Here is a 19,161-nt window from a genome sequence, read left to right on the forward strand (position 1 = left end):
TAATGTATATACAAGAAATTATCAAATATTGTCATATATATTTTTGGTATTTTACTATGTCTAATTCAACTTGGTATCAGAGCAGTTCACTCTTGGTGACTTGTGTGCTTTAAATTTGTCCCCACTTTCCTTAGTATTGTGCAAAAAAAAAAAAGTGAACAATGTCGTGCTACAATACGAGAATAGTACCTTGAGCAGTGTCGTGAACAGTGCAATGCCGGAACAGTGATTATGCTACAGTTCTAGTAAATTGTCTTAAATCAGCTGCATATCTTTTGTGTCTTTATTGTTCATGTTTTAGCTAAATGGCTCAATATAATCATAGTGCTGTTATGCATCTTGTGGAACACATATATGGATAATTGATACTAAGGTAACTGATCATGTGACTGATGACCCTAAAATGTTTGATGAGTTACGTGACCATGTTCATGATCCGTATATTACTAGTGCAAATGGAGCATCTTCCCTTGTTAAAGGTGAAGGCACTATCTCTCTCACCCCGACCTTATCACTGGTCCATGCTTTACTTGTTCTTGATGTTAAGTGTAATCTTTTGTCGGTAGGAAAACTACTTGATACCTTATATTGTTCCACTTACTTCTAACCCACATATTGTTATTTTCAAGATATTCAAATTCAGAAGATAATTGATCATGGTAAAAGAATTGAGGGTTTGTACATTTTGATTATGGAGGATAGTGTTGCTTCAGGTTCAAATAATCATCAAGTTCTAAGTGCTAAAGTAGATGACAAACATCAAATTTAGTTGTGGCATCAATGTTGGGGACATCCACCATTCAGTTATATGAAGTATCTATTTCCTTCTTAATTTCGCATTTGTAGTGATTCAGAGTTCAAGCGTGAAACATGTGTCATGGCTAAGAGTCATCGTGCTTCTTTTTCCATAACTGATTCTAAAGCTACTTTGCCATCTAATTTGATACATTCTGATGTGTGGGGTCCGATGAAGGTTACTTATGATGGATTTCGTTGGTTTGTTACTTTTATTGTTGATTGTACTTGATTAACTTGGGTCTTCTTGATGAAGAATAAAAGTGATGTCCGTTTACTTCTTCAAGAATTTTGTGCAATGGTGTTTACTTAGTTTTAGACCAAAATTAAGGTTTTCATGTCTAATAATGGAGGAGAATATGTGAATCACACTTTGGCATGTTTTTTTCATGCATGGTATTATTCACCAGACAACTACTCCATTTACACCCAACAAAATGGTGTCTGAACGGAAGAATTGTCAAATAATGGAGGTTGCTCGCTCCTTAATGTTGGATAAATATGTTCATAATCATTTGTGGGGACATGCTGTTTTGGCTACTGTGTCCTTGATAAATCATGTTCCAAGTAGGGTTCTTGATTTTCAAACACTGTTTGATGTGCTACGAAAATATGTTTCTTCTATTTTTGTATCCAAACTTCCTCTGAAGGTGTTTGGGTGTGTGGCGTATGTGCATATTTACTCTCTTCAACGGAATAAACTTGATGTATTTGCGCTTTGATGTGTATTTATTGGATATGCTAAAAATAAAAAAGGCTATAGGTGTTATCATCTTCCAACTCAAAAAATTTATATTACCATGGATGTCATCTTCTACGAGGAAGTTTCGTATTTTGTGAAACCTTCTTCTGACTCTCCACTTCAGGGGGAAAGAGGGAGTGAAATGAAGATTCGAGAAGATGGTATGGACAATGCGTTACAGGTAGAGTTGTGAACGAAACCTATTATGTTGCGTGATACTAACCAGTTGGCTATAGATGACGATCAGTCAACTATCATTCCCAAGACTATTTCTACTAACAACCCATTGGATGTGCCTAACGAGTTGCCTTTTGATGACCAGTTGCCTACTATTGGTATGACTAACAAGCTACCTGTTGATGGTTCATCCAGTGATGATTCTACTAATGGTTTGGTACAAGATGGTTACACACATGAGGTAAATTCTTATGATTATTCTACTTATTAGTTGCCTCCACAAGTTAATTGTGGAAATATGAGCTTGCAATGCATAATATGTGTCTACTCATCGTTTGTCCAAACCATATTCATCTTACATATGTCAGTTATCTAATGTATCAGGTCTAACAAAATTGTAGGATGCTTTGTTTGACCCTAAGTGGGATTTGGTTTCCTTGCCAAATATGGAGAAAGTTGTTAGATGTAGGTAGGTGTTCACTATTAAGCATAAAGTAGATGGTTCTATTAACCGGTACAAAGCGAGGTTAGTTGCTAAGGGTTATACTCAAACATATGATGTGGACTATCAGGAGACTTTTGCTGTTGTTGCCGAACTTAACATTGTTCGTGTTCTTATGTCCTTAGCAAAAACCAGGATTGGCACCTATTGTAGTTTAATGTTAAAAATGATGTTCTTCATGGTGACCTTAAGGAGGAAGTTTATATAGATCTCCCACCCAATATCAGTATATCTCCTGAAAAAGGTGTTGTGTGCAAATTGCGAAAGGCTTTGTATGGTTTGAAACAATCTCCTAGAGTGTGGTTTGGGAGGTTTACAAGTTCAAAGAAGAAGTTTGGATATTTTCAATGTCATTTAGATCATACTTTGTTTCTAAAGCGATGAAATGGTAAGCTAACTGCATTGATTATTTATGTTGATGACATGATAGTGACTAGTGATGATCAGGCGGAGGTACAACACCTTCAAAACTACCTAGCTACTAAATTTGAGATGAAATAATTGAGTGAATTGAAGTATTTTCTTGGAATCAAGGTTACACGATCCAAGCATGGTATTTTTATCTCAACAGAAGGATGTCCTTGATTTATCAGTTGAAAAAGGTATGTTAGATTACAAACTTATTGATACTCCGATTGAGCAGAATTATTGTCTGGGCTTATTTCTGGATCAAGTTCCTACTAATAAAGAACGATATCAGAGGCTTGTGAGGAGAATAATTTATCTGTCTTACACTCGCCCTGACATGACTTATGCAGTTAGTGTGGTAAGTCAGTTTATGCACTCACCTAGTAAAGCTCATATGGATGCAATAATCTGTATTTTGAGGTACTTGAAGATGGCTCCTGGCAAAGGCTTGGTCTTCTCCACTAATGGTCATTTGATGTAGAAGGGTATACAGATGCAAATTGGGCAGACTCTATCACTGACCGGCGATCTACATTTAGATACTTTATTTTTGTGGGTGGTAATCTAGTTACTTTGAGAAGCAAGAAACAAAAGGTGGTGGCTAGGTCAAGTGTTGAAGTTGAGTTTCGTGGTCTGTCTCATGGTGTATGTGAGTTGTTGTGGTTGAAAAAATTGTTCAGAGATCTTAGATTTAAACCCAAGGGTGCTATGAAACTCTATTGTGATAACAAAACATGTGGAGATTGATCGACATTTCATCAAGTAAAAATTGGATGCTGGAATTATTAATTTTGCGTTTGTGGGATCTCAAGATGAACTTGCTGATGTGCTTACTAAGGCTATGTCTAAAAGTGTGTTTTCTAACTCGCTTGACAAGTTGGGCATGCGTGACATTTTTGCTCCAACTTGAGGGGAGTGTTGCAAGTTATATATTTATATATTAGTTAAAGTGTAAATAGTAGTTTGTTATCCCATATTGACGAAGTGCATATGTAATACCAATTGAAACTTCCATATATACTCCACTTTGAAGATTAATGAATATATAAGAAATTCTCAAATATTGTCATATATATATTTTTGGTATTTTACCATATTTAATTGAACTACACATGTGTATATATTCAGTGACGGTACATAAATCGACCTTCTTCATATATTAAATGTTATAATCCATCAACTAACATTTATCATGGTGCAACGGAGAGATTATGGCGGCTCGTTATCAGTATCAATTTACATAAGATTTTCTTCATATATTAGCTTACGATACGCATCTACGTAAAATAACCGAGAAAAGAAAAATCTAATCAAAACTCCAACTAATTTCAAGGTTAAAGTATGCAACACTAAACGTTCTGCTAGAAACAAGATTCAAAAAGTTAGTCAACAACTAATTTTTGTGAATGACAGTAATAATTTATGTCAAATACTATAAAGTGGCCTCTTCTTATTTCGTTGGATGCTCATCTCTTTTACCTATAGCGTTATGAACGTGTCTTATTGTTATCGTTTATTGTGTCGAGTGGAGAAAAACAACCATAAATTCAAGAATTTTTATCAACTAGTTATGATGGTTTCCAACTAAATTAAGTCCCATATTAAACTTCAGTTGAGCTCCCTAAAATCACTCATTCTGCTGCTAACTCTATTTGTGGTAATGGTTTGGTCCCATTAATTGGTAGTTAGTGTGCTTGTTTCTTGCCCTCTTCTAGGGTGCTTTGATGCAACTTTGGTGACGAAGGTAAATTGGACCAATCAATATTATTGAGTCTGGTTTGATCTTATTTAAAAGTTAAGGCCTCGTTTGACATGTCGTATAGCGCATCAGATATGATTATTAATATAGAAGCAGTTGTTTGGTATATTCTCGTACTAAATAAACACTTGCTTCGTTAATCGATCCATTAAATTTTATAGGGTTGACACCGGACTATTAAAACACCCTCAAAGCTTGGGATAATTAGTCGGGTCCTTTCCATCTTCACGAAGCCACCCTTAACGACTTCTCAAAGTGGGCTTTCGAACTCCGGCTCCCTCTCCATGTCCCTTACCCTCCAACTTGTGTCCAACTCTATCGAATTCAAATCGCCCATTGCCACCATCTTCGCTCCGCCGGACGTTGCCTTCATGCCCTTGGGCCAGCCCTTTCTCCTATTCATCTTCTACAACATCTCCCTGAGAAGAATCTACGTGAACAAACTTCAAGTACCTCGGCCCCAATACAAAGATCCTGACTTTGTTTCCCCAAATACTCCCTCACTGTCACTGTCTCCCCAAATTTTCAAGGCTATTTGTCGATCAACGATCTGGGTATTAATCCTAACACAGTTCTAGATGATGGGTTAGTGATCATTTACGCAATCGACGAGCTTTTCAATTTGTCCTTCTTGGCCACCGACGCCGCTCAAGAACCGGTGGCAAATCAACCATCAATGAGCTCTGTTTCGCGGGTTCAAAGGTCGAGCCCTACTCCGAATGCGACTGTGAATTACAACATGGAGGCTGAACCGTACCGTACCGGCCCGGTCCAGGATCTTTCGGTTTCATCGTCAATTTGCTAAGATCCAAAAGGTACTCAATCTTTGCCGCATTTCTTGATACGTAGCTGGTTGGGAAGATGAAGAAAGGAAGCCACGCTGGGTTTCCTTTTTTTTTTTTCCTAATTTTTTATATTAATTTTCTCCTTTTTATTCATTTTAACAACAATTATTTGGTGAATTGTTTTTGAAAATTATTATAGTCTGACGTATTATCCGATGTATAGATTAATTCGGCACTACATCAAACGCCCGATTAATTTAGTCAGTACAATTCGATGACTATTTATCCTATCTGACTGAAATAGTCAGTACAGTCTAAGCTATCAAACGAGACCTAAATGACCATTTACTATTGGCACTGTTCTAAAAAACGGCCTAGGCGGCGCTTAGGCGCTAAGCGGTGGTGAGTCGAGGCGTTTTCTTGCAAATCGGTTAGAAAAATAGAATTGGCTCTAGGCGGGCTAGGTGGGGCTAGGCGGAGCTAGGCGGTTTTTTTATATATATATATTTTAAATGAAATTAAAAAATCAAATAAAAAATCCTATCTAAGTCTAAGTGGTTTAAAATTGTGAACTTGTTGTACATTTGTCATCCTACAATACTCCTCACTATGGTTATATGGCATATATGCTTAATGTGTTTTTAAATTTTGGACTTGTTGGATACTCTTTTTGCATTTTATTATTTTTTATTATCTTATCTTATCCATAAATTTCATGCAAGTATAGTTTTTTGTTAGTGTCAATATGCACTTATTTACAATTGGATTAGGATTAGGATCTAACGGTGGGTACAATTTTCTTGGACCCTGGTATCTAGGATAAACAAGTTTGCAATATTATTTGACTCTATTTTAAAGTCTAGTCTTGTTTGTGTGAAATCCCACTCTTGGATTTCACTATTATAATCTACGTATTTGTATTATTGAGATTTATATTATTTTTCGAGAATTTATATTAATTTATTTGAAATTAGATTTCAATTAAACTAGTTATGAAGAGTGAAGTTTGGAAAATTATTATTTACTCGTTGACCTTTTGAGGTCACAAGTAACGTTTTCAAATAGGTCTTGAAGTCACGAACGCATAGGCAAAAACTGTTTGCGAGTTTGGATTATAACGGTATAGTTATGGATGTTTGAAGTTGTGTTGCTTAAAAAAAAAATGCGCCACAGAAGTAGCGAGAGAAGAAAAGAAAAGGGGGGAAAGGATCCCCCCCCCCAATTTGGTCAACCCGTGCACCCACAAAAAAGGGTTTCGACCCGGCCAATTTCAGGCCAAAATCCTTCATTTTTCAAGCGTTTTGCACCCATTCATTACCTGCAACCTACTTAGCTACCTTCCTCCTTCCATCTCCACCCAAAATCAAGGGTTTTTAAGGTCTAATTCGGGTAGAACTCCATCGAAGAATCGGGGGTTCTCGACGATGATTTGTCATTTCGGTGAATATCACCATTTAATCAACTTCCCTTGGACCTAGGAACAAGACCCAATCGGTGGTTGGGGCGTTGGAACACCAAGGGAGACGAATTGAAGAACACCCACTTTAGGGTTTCGACGGGTGCAAGCCAATTTGAGGCGCTTACCGGCCAAATTGGACTTGGCCACAGGTATAAAGTTTGCTCTACTCCTAAAGATCTTCATTTCTGTAATTTTTGGTAATTTTTAAAAATAGTTAAATTTTTCGGGCGAGTCGGGGCGGCCGACCGCCACCCGCGGCGGCTCATGCGAAAGCACGTGACCAATGGGCCTATGTTGGTTAGATAGTGACTTGAATATATGAGATATGTTTATTATCTTAATTTCTTTTATTGGTATCAATTGTGAATAAGAATTGGTTTTATAAATATGATTTCTATTGAAATGTGATTTATATATATTTAGCCATCCTATGCTTATTAAATAGGATTTGGCTTGTGCACGGATGAAGGTTGTGATATATATGTGTTTAACTATCTTTTTAATAATGTGATTGATAATTATGATGAATGTTATGACAATTATGGGATTTAAAAAAATTGTTTGATAATATTTTGGATATGATTACCAACTGAATACCTATTGAACTTGGCATTACTACCTAGCATGAGATGGAGATGGAAGTCAGGAGATGAGTTAGGTACTTTATTAGATTTTTAGTAGAAATAGTAATTAAGGGAATTCCTTATGTTGTGCTCCATATGACTAGATGCTGGTTAATATGTGGAATCGATAGCGTGTATTGTATAATTATTGTATAATAACCTTAAAAATTAAATCATAGTTTCATCATTCATAACTTATAGAACAAATAACAATACAAGTTACAATAGTCCCCAACGTGTTTTCATATTTTGAAAACGTTGCATTATAGCTTCATTGTCAATGGAAGAAAAAACATTGCTCTCAATATAAACCATCATGCTATCAACCATTAATCTCTCATTCGGTTACACAATTGAGTCTTCACAATATTCATAGCGGAAAAAGATCTCTCCACTAAACCAGTAGCAACTGGTAGAACCAAAGCCAATGTAATTAGCAAATACACGTGATTATATACTCTATTCCTCCCCGTCTCCACCATTTTTTTTTTGCAAGTCTACCAATTTCTTTCAATTGAGAAAATTCACTACTCGAACTCATATCAAGAATATAATGCCCAAGTTGATCTTCAAGTGCCAAGAGTTGACGTAGTAATTCATTTGGATAAAATTGTGCAAAACAAATTAGCTTTTGTTCATCAAGAACCAAGAATGAATAATTCGGGCTCAAACTTGCCAAACAAAGAAACAACTCTGTATTTACCTCATCAAAGCGACTATTTAATTCCACAAGTCGCTTATCAACGATAGCAACAAAGAGCTCCACATGATAATGATGGAAGGTTGTGATTCTTCGAGCTCCACGCCGTGATCTCCCTCGAGTAACATATCCATCTACATGCGTTTATTTTTTTGGCTCTTGGTGTTTTTTTAAAATTTTTTTTTATATTAAACTAAGGGTCCAAAACTATGTCTTTTTGACAAAGTAATATTTATTAAAAAAAAAATAATAAGAATTGCTACTCTTACAGTTGGAGGGCATGTATGAAGCCAACTCCAATCTACAAAGGGGCACCATCCAAGTTATCTATGGGTATTCACCAAAGTTCGGGAGGTCAACACTCAAGTTATCCATACATTCACCAAAGTTAGGGGGGTCAGCTAACCCCCTGCCCCCTCAATGCATCCGCCTCTGAATACTTGTAAGATTATGAATATGAAGCATATGTTAGAACCGGTTATAATGTTTGAGATTGATGTGGAAAAGTCTTGATTAAAAGCTATTAGTTATCCCTAGTGTTTTGGGATAACAGAATTGAGTGTAGTTCAATACTTTTGGGATTAGAACTTAGTACTGGAACTCTTATTAGATTCATAGATCTTTATGGTTTGTATATTCCGATAGGGAATAGTTGGAGGAACACTATATAAAGTTCAAACCACTGCTCTTGCAATCACCGGCTTGTTATTTGTTCCAGAACCTATTGATTGAAAGAGCTATTGTTTTTGTAAAAGAGAAGGTTTGAGCACAAGAAGCTGCAATGGCTTCATCATCTGGGTCGAATCCGCACGGAAGTGTTAAGGGTATTCATTCTTCGGTTTGCTTGTTGATTGTTTGATATGAGTTGTGGTTGATTGGTTGAATCTATATCCCTTGAATGAGAATTTATAAACTGTTCTTACAATACTAACCACCAAGCAAGGCCAAAAGTGTGCACCAAATGTTGCATTGTGAATGTCATGAAAGCCAAGTTTCAGCAGACCTGTGACATTACATTCATTAGAAGCATTGTTCATTACGGGTACACATGCGACATTACATTGAAAAAGTGGTACACAGCATGAAATTATAATAAAGTCTTCCTAGCATTGTTCATTATGACTACACGTGACATTATATTATAAGCAGCAAATGCTGCCATAGTATTATTACCAATCACAAGGAGAAAAACTTCGACAGAAAATAACATACCGTAATTTTACAATCATTTGTTCATTCAAATCTAGAAGAAATCGCACAAGCCAGCCCCCCACCAATCTACAAATAACAATTCTTTACTAAGCATCCGCAAATCTGCAAAAGAAAAATGTTACACGAGTCAAATTTTCAGATTTATAAATAAATTGAAATACTCGAGAATAATCAAAGGAAAAACAACAAAAACTAGGGTTCTAAGTTTCCAGTACTCACCCAAGCTCGGAGAGCCTCAAATGTGCTTCGGCATAATCAGCAAAGAAGGCGTCTTCATCCTAATTGAAGCAAAACCAAAGAAATCAAAAGTTGGATCAGACGATCATCAATGTGGCAGAGCATATGCATACACTGCATGGTAAAACCATAAGTTACTTAGATTAAGTAGAATTGCACAATTAGATACAAACCGCAGCATAAGTCTCTACAAGAGGGCGAAAGACTGGATCCTCGAGTAGAGCTTTATCTGATCTGATGGCAGCTGAAGAAGACCTTCTTTCTCCCCACTAAGAAGTTCCCTGTTTGGAAAAATGATGGTAAATCAGGCAGACAATACTTTTTACAAATAGTTAGTAGTACCAAAATTAACATATGCACAGTATAAAAGGGATAATTAGATGACTTGCAGCGCAAGGTTCCATTTAATCTGCAAAGTGCTATTAATTCAGCAAAAGTAAAACTGAATGGAATGAATCTTTACTTGAAATAGGAGTTGTCGAAGATGAGAGGGTTCGTTGTCCAGGGTCCCTCAAATCCAGAACGCTCCTTGTGGCACCTACCCTGCAAAAAAAAGATCCCAAATACACAATACTTCAGTATTACATACTCTTATGGTAATTAGACAGAAGGACGAATGTGACGGTCATGCACAGACCAAGGTGTGTCCACCGGATAATGCAACAATGTCCTTGTCGCTAAGTCCCATGTGTCCAAAGACAGCCCTCAGATGATCCGAACCTAGAGCACATACCAACACAGAAAGAAATAATTAAAGACATTCGTCTTACAATCATACACTTGAAATTGCTAGATTTAGCAGCTACTAACCTTCGGTGGCATTTGGCAAACGACCTTCTGGTGGTGGTTCTTGTTTATCCTAAAATTAGTACACAAGGTTAGATGATTCTAGGAAGGAAAACAAGTTCGACCAATGATTATTATCTACTCTATCCTAAAGTCTGGCCTCGTTTAGTGGTTTGGATAAGTCACTAGATTAAACTTGAACAAGAAACGGTTGTCTAACTCCTAAATCTTATCCAATTCGAAGGTAGAAGATGAATACCTCTCCCTTCCTCACCTTCCAATCCTACCAAGGAGGAAGGCCTTTATATATAATCCATCTTCTACCATCAACTCGAACAAGGTCTGGGAGTTGGAATCCACTTTTTGCTACATACATTAAATCTAGCAAGCTATCAAATTCAATCCAATACAATATACCAAACGATGCCTAAGAGTGTAAACCATATATTGCATTGTGAATGTCATTAGAGCCAAATTTCAGTCGACCAAATCCTTTAATCCTACCAAAACTTCTGATTATTACCAAGGGGAGAAAAAATTGGTAAAGAAATCATAGTGTATAAATTATAAATAAGCCCACTAACAAGTTTCCATTCACAATACGGGACATTAAGTGTCATAAAATAAAATAAAAAAAGTTAAAGTTGCGGAGAAAAACAAGGGTTTACTTACTGGTCTACCAGGGTGGAAAGGGATCTCAGGCCCTCCTGTTATTTCTACGGCAAAAAACTCCAGCCAACTTCAATTCACAGCAAAACACATCAAATTTCATTAAAATAACAAAACTAATCACATCAAATAAAAGATTAGGATTCGATGATTAATTTAGTGTCGAACATCGCTTTTATAAGACGAATTCCCTTAATGGATATGTACCTGGTAGAAGTCTGCATATGAGAGGATCGGAAACTGCTCCTTGATCGGCTCCAAAAGCCTAACCGCAATATCAAGACCATTGTTTGCTTCATGAGCGAGCTCCTCCGGGTGCCTGATGGTCCCAAATGGTCCTCCAGTCTTCGTTTCTATGTCAAACGTACCAGCTGAGTGCCATCTGCGCCCATCATTCAAAAGATCCAACACTAAGCACCCACTCGATCATTGCCAACGACAAAAAGAGTCAGATCAATAAATATATAAATAGAGGTTTATGAGTTCTTACGCTAATCGGAGAATTATAGGAGCGCAGTTCTTCTCAGCGATGAGCCCTCGGAGTTTTCTCTTGCATTTTTCTACTGCCTTCTGGTATTCCTCGCTCATAGTCGGGTATTGTTTCACCATGTTGACGATCAATCCTTCCACGCATTCAAATTATACAAAGGTAGGTGTATTATCAAAATCAAATACTCATGAACACATAGATGAAAGTTTAATCACATATCCATTACGTAACGGCCACATATCGATCAAATACTGAAAAACAAGCATTTCAGCAATCGAAATTTATAAGAAAATAAGAAATAAAACTTACGATCCAAACAATCTAGCTAGAAAGTAGAAGCAAACGCTACGGATTTGAGCACAGCACAGGTCTCAGCAGTGAGTTTCAGACACAGCAAAATGGATATATAGGAAGCGCTTTTCGGGGACGAAGGTTCTAGCGATTGTTTTAGTCTTCTGGTGCTGAACCAACGGCCAAGATCGTGCCAAGTATGCGAGGGCTGAGGTGTGGACTAGAGGCGGGAAAGGAAACAGAAATTTGCAATTGGTTGGGCCACGTGTCGGATGGAGGGTGGTGTAGAGTGTGACTACTTGGACGTACATGGATGTTTGGATCATTAATTTTTGTTTTTTTCTTCATAAAATGATTGAATCAATTGAGCAGTAGCTTCTAGAGACCATAACAATCAAAACGGAATTGGATTCCATCCAGATTCATTTTGTTGTGATTCTAAGATTCTTACATCTTAGTCATTTATCGTGTATCGTGCAATAGAAAAAATTTATTTAAAATTAAACATAAATAGTATCTGACGAAAAATAACCGCACAATCTACGATGAATGACTGAGATGTAAGAATCCCTAGAATCTTCACAAAATATATCCGAACAGGATCCACTTCCAATCAAAACCATCTTTATCAAAATATTAAGGTGGTTTAGCACAACACAAATCTAGCTTCACTCGTAGCAAAGTTGCAAACCTAAGGAGGCCACACAATCAACTAATTATAGTAATGCGATTTAAATTTATTTTTAATGAAAATATAAGATGTTTGTAAGGCTATCTCCAACCGAATGTTGGCCAGATAGCTCATTTTAGCCATCTAGCCCTTCAAGATATTAATATTTTAATGAACAATACAGAGCTATATTTGCCTCCATCTCCAAACAAGGGCCAGATGGCTCATTTTAACCCTGCCACAAAAAACCATCTCCAACCAAGGGCCAAGGGGATATAGTATGAAATGTGAAGAATTGAAATAAAATGAGGTAAAACAGTATGAAATGGTGAAAAAATATGTGAGAAATGGTGTAGGAAAAAATTAAAAATTAAAAAATAAAAAACTTCCAAAAAATAAAAAAAGTGGGCTGATAAGAAAAAAACAAAAAAAATGGGCTGATACAAAAAATTGAAGGCCCTAAAATGGGCTGAAATAACAAAAACACAAAAATGGAACCGGGCTGGGCAAGTGAAAAGAAAAGAAAAAATCAAAGTGGGCTGGCCAGCCTTTTGGCCCTCTGGCCCGTTCAGATTTCGTGAGGCCCACGAGTCCTCTGACCTAACCTTCAGTTGGAAATCGAATTATTTTTAGCTCTCTGGACCATTGGGTTGGAGATGACTCAGACGCGCAAAAAACCACCAAAAAAGGCTCTTTACTTTTCCCAACCCTCAAACCCCCTCTCTGTACTTTTCCTTGCTTTATCCTGTCCAGGGTTTCATCACCTACACTTCATTTCCTGTTTCTCGTCTCCTCCTTCTTCGTCCCACGCTGTAAGTCTGTACGTCTTTGCTTCAATGCCTCCGAGGGACTTCGTTTGGATAGTTTTGGATTTGAATAGTACATTATCAATGTCGATGTGCGATAACTGCTTTGTTTGGGTAGTAGTAGTTATGGCATTGTTTGTTTCCCAGGAAAATCATGAGTGAAATCGAAGAGAAAACGTGTCTGATATGTGCCGAGGAAATGGATTTGACGGATCAGCAACTAAAGCCGTGGAAATGCAGTTATGAGGTCTGAGCGAAACACTAAATTCACTTGCTAGTTTTATTTGTATGTAATTTCTTTGTGACAATGTGTGTATTTTCTCGTCGATTATAGTGGAAATAACTTTGATATAAAAGTCTGGATGAATGAATGTGTAAATTTGATGACATTGTAATTCGTATAATTGGCGAAAGATTTGATTTCTTCGGGTAGTTTTTCATGGTAAGTAAACTATGTATTCAGATTTATGTGGCATTTCTTTGTGGACTTCCTCTAATCCTCTGATTGTTCGCCATTTGCTGGGGTACGTATGTGTTTGGTGCTGGCATCACATTATGGAAATGGGAGAGAAGGATGGAAAGGAGGGCCACAGTCCAGTATGTCGTACACCTTATGACAAGAAATTGTTGGAGTGGCAGCACTTGGTATCGTTTCAGGTTAATGTATGTAGTGCTCTCTCTCTAGACAGATAGCTGGGTGCCATTACATAATCCCACTCTCTCTCATAGAGAGCTTGGTCTTCAGCCGCCACATAATTTCACCATTTTCATGCTAGTTGGGTCTTCAGCCACCGCATAACCTCACCATTTTCATGCTAGCTGAGCTTTCAGCCATGGCAACATCACCTATCACAGCATCACCCATCACCTCAACGAACCATCCATCCCCTGAAAACTCAAAAACTTTAGCTGCTTATTTCACAACCCTGCTTGCTTGGGCTGTTGTTTGCTATTGGTACCAGTCCTCCAGGTACCTTTGTGATTAATGATGCCCACAAAAAGTTGGTTTGGGTTGTCAGTTTCTCTTTGGGTTCTTTTTTTCTACGAACTGGTATTCTTATCTGCAAGATTAAAATACCCTATCTACATATGAGCTGGGTTATCCCTCACTTGGATAATATTCTGGTTCGGCGTCCATCAAGACGGTTATCCCATGAAAGACTTCATCCGGATAGTGGAAGTCTTTCATAGGATGAACGTCTTGATGGACGCCGAACCAAAATGTTATCCAAGTGAGGGATAACCCAGCCCATATATAGAGATGGTATTTTAATCTTGCAGATAAGAATACCAGTCCGTAGAAAATAGAACCCATAAATCGACAACCCAAACCAACTTTTTGTGGGCATCATTACTCACAAAGGTACCTGGAGGACTGGTACCAATAGCAAACAACAGTCATCCAAGAGCAAGCAGGGTTGTGAAAGAAGCTGCCAAAGTTTTTGGGTTTTCAGGGGGATGGATGGTTTAGTGGCTGAGGTGATGGGTGGTGATGTTGCCATGGCCGAAGACCCAACTAGCATGAAAATGGTGAGGTTATGTGGTGGCTGAAGACCCAACTAGCATGAAAATGGTGAAATTATGTCGTGGCTAAAAACCGAGCTCTCTGTGAGAGAGAGTGAGATTATGTAGTGGCGCCCATCTCTAAGTGTAGAGAGAGTACACTAACTCACTGCCCTCCTCCAATCCTCTTGGTCCTTTTAATTTTGTCCTATTATTCTTTTGAGCCAGATGCTAGGCTTCATATGCTGACAGACAACTTCTACCCCGCAGAACTTAGGATTTCAAGACCATTTCAGGAATAGTTATTCTTACCTAAATGATGCACAAAGAATTACTCCACAGCAGCCAGATCAATTCCAACCCAACAACCCATCTTCATTTGCGCAACCCCCAATCAACACTCCAGTGATATGAATTTATCAAATAATGATTGGGCGCAATGGAATGGGGTCAATAGTGTTACAGTCTTGGTTTATCAAATCTACTGAGAAACAATCTACTGGCATTCAACAAGCTCATTCCCTGTTATGAGAATATACCTTCTCCAACAAGTTACTTCAGTCATATAAACAACAGATCATTTGAAATGTGAGATTTTCTGTAGCTGGAGCTTCTCTTTCACGTTTGACTGGGGTCAAGTGTGACTGAGTGGATGACCTGGTTGATGTTGATTGTTTCTATGTGATGGAGCTTCATCCTTTGTCTCTCTTTTTGTTGGAATTTGATGTTTCCTGAAAAGACAAAGTAATGGGTTCAAGGATCACTGCATTGACAGAATGGAACAATCAGCTAGAAGGAATTTTATGCATTCATTTGCTAGTAAGAGGCCTCGAGTACCGACATTCCTGGTCTGTCTTGTAACTGTCAATGCAGTTAAACAGTCTCCATGTAGTGAAGCCACATGTTACCTAAGCAAGGATATGGATATGCTATCATTGATATGAGGGAACACTGATGGGCCGCTGCAACTTCTAAAAGCAAGGTGAGATACGTTATACATACATCATATATATTGAAACAGATAATGTCCGTTTTCAAGATTTATGTTAATGAGATTTTGAATTGACCAATGATATGCATTGCAATGTGTTATAGACTATAGTGATTGCACTTACAGCATATGCTTAGTTTGTGCTAAAGAAAAACATAATACAGTCCAAATGTCTGAAAAATTGCCACTTATTTTTGTAAATTTGGATAGTTTGTGTTTGCGGAGGACAAATTAAAGTTCGCATGTCCAGAAAAATGCTTCTCAACATAGTAATTAGTTATTTGTGTTGTTTTTTTTTTGCAGGCAGAGTTGAGGGCACTGGTATTAACAAGTCCGTCCGTTTGTTTACTCAATGGATGAATCTGATGGTACCCAATATTGACCTTTGTTAAAGATTTATTACTTTCACTAGTGAGCAAGTGTATAATTGTCACAAATGAATGCTGAATTGAAAGTTAAGTTAGTGGTAGTGATTTGGTCGACTGTTAGGGCATATACTATCAGAGACCGCTAAGTAGGGGAGAACCTTAGCTATTCCTGAGTGTATACACCCGATTACAATTAAGATTTTCTCTATTCAGTAGTACGCTCTAGAAATTTTATTTCTTTGCATCTTGGTGTTTTTTTTTCCTCGTGTTTTTCTAGTCTCTCATCCATTTGTAGTTCATTTAGGTCTTCGTCCTTTTGTTATAGGCATTTTTGCTTGCAGTCATCTAATTTAGGTTTTGCTTTTCTAGGGTTGGTCCAAAAAATTCACCTTTTCTAGGTCACTGGGGATTATGCATGCCTATAAAAGTCCCAAAACCAAGTAGGACGAGCCTCAACAGGAAGATTTTGCCACCTCATATGAACATTAGAAGACAAATGGCCAACATTAGTTAGAGCATCCACCACAAAACTAGATTCACGAAAGATATGACGGAATGAAATGTCTTGGAGGTAGCAAGCAAGTTTCTGAATTTCGGCTTCCAAAGTAGATAGCTGCTAAGGGTAGAGGAGTTCTCATTCAAAGCATCAACAGGGACATTAGAATCACCATCTCCACATCCAAGCAAGAAAATCCCCTTGCGAGCAGCCTTCAGACCATCAAGGAGAGCTTGACCTTGAGCGATAAGATTGGTGGTCGATGTGCAGTGAAGCATGATGAGCACTCAAGACGTAGCAAGTTTCTCATGAGTTACTGATACATGTACAAACAACAACAATAACAACAAAGCCTTTTCCCACTAAGTGGGGTCGGCTATATGAATCCTAGAACGACATTACGCTCGGTTTTGTGTCATGTCCTCTGTTAGATCCAAGTACTCAGTCTTTTCTTAGGGTCTCTTCCAAAGTTTTCCTAGGTCTTCCTCTACCCCTTCGGCCCTGAACCTCTATCCCGTAGTCACATCTTCGAACCGGAGCGTCAGTAGGCCTTCTTTGCACATGTCCAAACCCCTTTTGTGTACGTGTTGGTGCTTCACCGCCCAACATTCTGTGCCATACAGCATCGCCGGCCTTATTGCCGTCCTATAAAATTTTCCCTTAAGCTTTAGTGGCCTACGACGGTCACACAACACGCCGGATGCACTCTTCCACTTTATCCATCCAACTTGTGTTATATGGTTGAGATCTCCATCTAATTCTCCGCTCTTTTGCAAGATATAGATCCTAGGTAGCGAAAATGGTCGCTCTTTGGTATTTCCTGATCTTCGATCCTCACCCCTAACTCATTTTGGCCTCCATTTGCACTGAACTTGCACTCCATATATTCTGTCTTTGATCGGCTTAGGCGAAGACCTTTAGATTCCAACACTTCTCTCCAAAGGTTAAGCTTCGCATTTACCCATCCTGAGTTTCATCTATCAACACTATATCGTTTGCGAAAAGCATACACCAAGGAATATCATCTTGAATATGTCCTGTTAACTCATCCATTACCAACGCAAAAAGGTAATGACTTAAGGATTGTTGATGCACAAAATCAGTGAGGACTTTGGTACAACAGAAAGTATTAAGTTTGTGATCTTCGCTAGATTGCTCTGGTCATTAGTGTGGATAAGTATGTAAATGGATAGAGATAGGAAAGCAAACACAAGATGTACGTGGTTCACCCAGATTGGCTACGTCCACGGAGTAGAGGAGTTCTCATTAATTGTGAAGGGTTTACGCAAGTACATAGGTTCAAGCTCTCCTTTAGTGAGTACAAGTGAATGATTTAGTACAAATGACATATGTTCAAGCTCTCGTCTTCACTTGCCTTATCTGTCTCATAGGTAGATGTGGCATCTTCTCTGGAAGTACGCTTCCTCCATCCAGGGGTGGTATCTTTAACTGGTGGAGATGCACAAGGTAATGTATCAATTTCACTTGAAGCTTACTTGTAGTTTTAGGCTTGGTCAAGCGCGATACAAACCATGTAATGGGAGTCCCCCAAGTCGCCGAGCTAGGGGATCTGCTGAAAGAGGTGACAGACAAGGTAAGCAATCAGAGCTCCAAGCAATCAGTCCCATATCAGAAGTTTGATTTCGAGTTCCGGCTGATTGTTCTCATTCTCCCTATCTTGCAGGCAGCATGAAGGATAAAGAGAAGAAAAGGAGAATAGATGATATGAGATACTTTTGCTTTTGAAGAAGTAACTTTCCATAGGCTTATTCTTGAACTGGGCTGGAGGATTGTCTGGTTTCCTCCAGAGTATAAGGCCGACTGAAGAATTTGAGGGTCAAAACAAGTCCATCAAATCTAGAGTACATTCGACCCTGCTGATATGAGATACTTTTGCTGTTGACAAAGTAGTGGATGTATCAGCACGTGTTCTGTTACGCTTGTCTCCACATGCTTCCTTGTATCCTTCTCACTTTCCCTATCTGTTCCTCAGGCAGATGTGGTATCTTCCCTGGAAGCATAAGATGTTGAAGATGAGTACTCGAAAGTAATGCCAGGTAAGTAATCAGGTAAGGGGTTTCAGGCAGTCAGTTCCTGACTGGAAGCTTGATTCCAAGTGCTGACTGATTGCTTTCTTTCTCCTTGTCTTGCAGGTAAGAACAAGGCCAAAGGAAAAGACAGGGAAAAAGCATGATATGGAATACTCTTGCTTTTAACCCTGATGATATGAGATATTCTTGTTCTGGTGTAGCTTGTTTGCAGAGGTATTATCGGGGGGGGGGAAAGAAAGCTGAGTATTTCGAGAGGCTTCGTTGGGAGTGCCCTCTCAGATATGAGAAAGGGTTGAGCATTTTTGCAGGTCTGCCTGTCCGTTGAGGATGGAGGTCGACATATATAGGAGTTTCCCTAACAACAAGTAGTAATGCTATTCCTTTACCCTGCTTAGTCATAGCACGGTAGTGGGAGCTGCCAGCTTCACGTGTGTCAGAGCACTTTGAAAAAGTGGTCTGTGGTATCGGGAAAGCTGATGTTGCGTGTGAAGATTGCAGACAAGATTTATCCAAGGAGATCTGGCTCTCGAAGTTGAGAAAGTGGTGCCTCTTCGATTTTTGTACAAGCAATCCTGTCGGGGATCTGGCTCTCGAGATTCGGAGGACAGTGCCTCTTCGATTTTTGAGAGAGCAATCCTGCT

General features: G+C 38.4%; 1 protein-coding gene and 4 long non-coding RNA genes across 6 annotated transcripts; 3 read left to right on the forward strand and 2 right to left on the reverse strand.

The window, feature by feature from the left end:
- Positions 1-4,558: 4,558 nt before the first annotated feature.
- LOC126617695 (uncharacterized) lies at positions 4,559-8,875 on the forward strand. Its single transcript, XR_007621486.1, has 2 exons — positions 4,559-5,198; positions 8,222-8,875. It is a non-coding gene; the product is annotated as an uncharacterized LOC126617695 (long non-coding RNA).
- LOC126617696 (uncharacterized) lies at positions 7,412-8,304 on the reverse strand. Its single transcript, XR_007621487.1, has 2 exons — positions 7,954-8,304; positions 7,412-7,817 (listed from the first exon to the last, which is right to left on the reverse strand). It is a non-coding gene; the product is annotated as an uncharacterized LOC126617696 (long non-coding RNA).
- A 131-nt stretch (positions 8,876-9,006) lies between the features above and the next one.
- Positions 9,007-11,791, reverse strand: LOC126617694 (L-ascorbate peroxidase 2, cytosolic). Its single transcript, XM_050285737.1, is given in 12 exon segments — positions 9,007-9,264; positions 9,382-9,440; positions 9,573-9,632; positions 9,635-9,680; positions 9,863-9,942; positions 10,037-10,119; positions 10,210-10,258; positions 10,858-10,911; positions 10,913-10,924; positions 11,062-11,236; positions 11,345-11,477; positions 11,654-11,791. Coding segments are annotated over 11 exon segments (753 nt in total). The 5' UTR covers positions 11,464-11,477; positions 11,654-11,791; the 3' UTR covers positions 9,007-9,248.
- Positions 11,792-13,031: 1,240 nt separating this feature from the next.
- On the forward strand, positions 13,032-13,543 carry LOC126618042 (uncharacterized). 2 transcript variants are annotated; one of them, XR_007621637.1, is made up of 2 exons: positions 13,032-13,117; positions 13,259-13,543. It is a non-coding gene; the product is annotated as an uncharacterized LOC126618042 (long non-coding RNA). The 2 variants fall into 2 exon arrangements; XR_007621636.1 differs by having other exon boundaries at positions 13,051-13,125.
- A 3,655-nt stretch (positions 13,544-17,198) lies between these two features.
- LOC126619972 (uncharacterized) lies at positions 17,199-18,514 on the forward strand. Its single transcript, XR_007622210.1, has 3 exons — positions 17,199-18,063; positions 18,154-18,331; positions 18,463-18,514. It is a non-coding gene; the product is annotated as an uncharacterized LOC126619972 (long non-coding RNA).
- The last annotated feature ends 647 nt before the right edge of the window (positions 18,515-19,161 follow it).

This window comes from Malus sylvestris, chromosome 4, assembly GCF_916048215.2.
Source record: "Malus sylvestris chromosome 4, drMalSylv7.2, whole genome shotgun sequence".
NCBI classification, from domain to species: domain Eukaryota; kingdom Viridiplantae; phylum Streptophyta; class Magnoliopsida; order Rosales; family Rosaceae; genus Malus; species Malus sylvestris.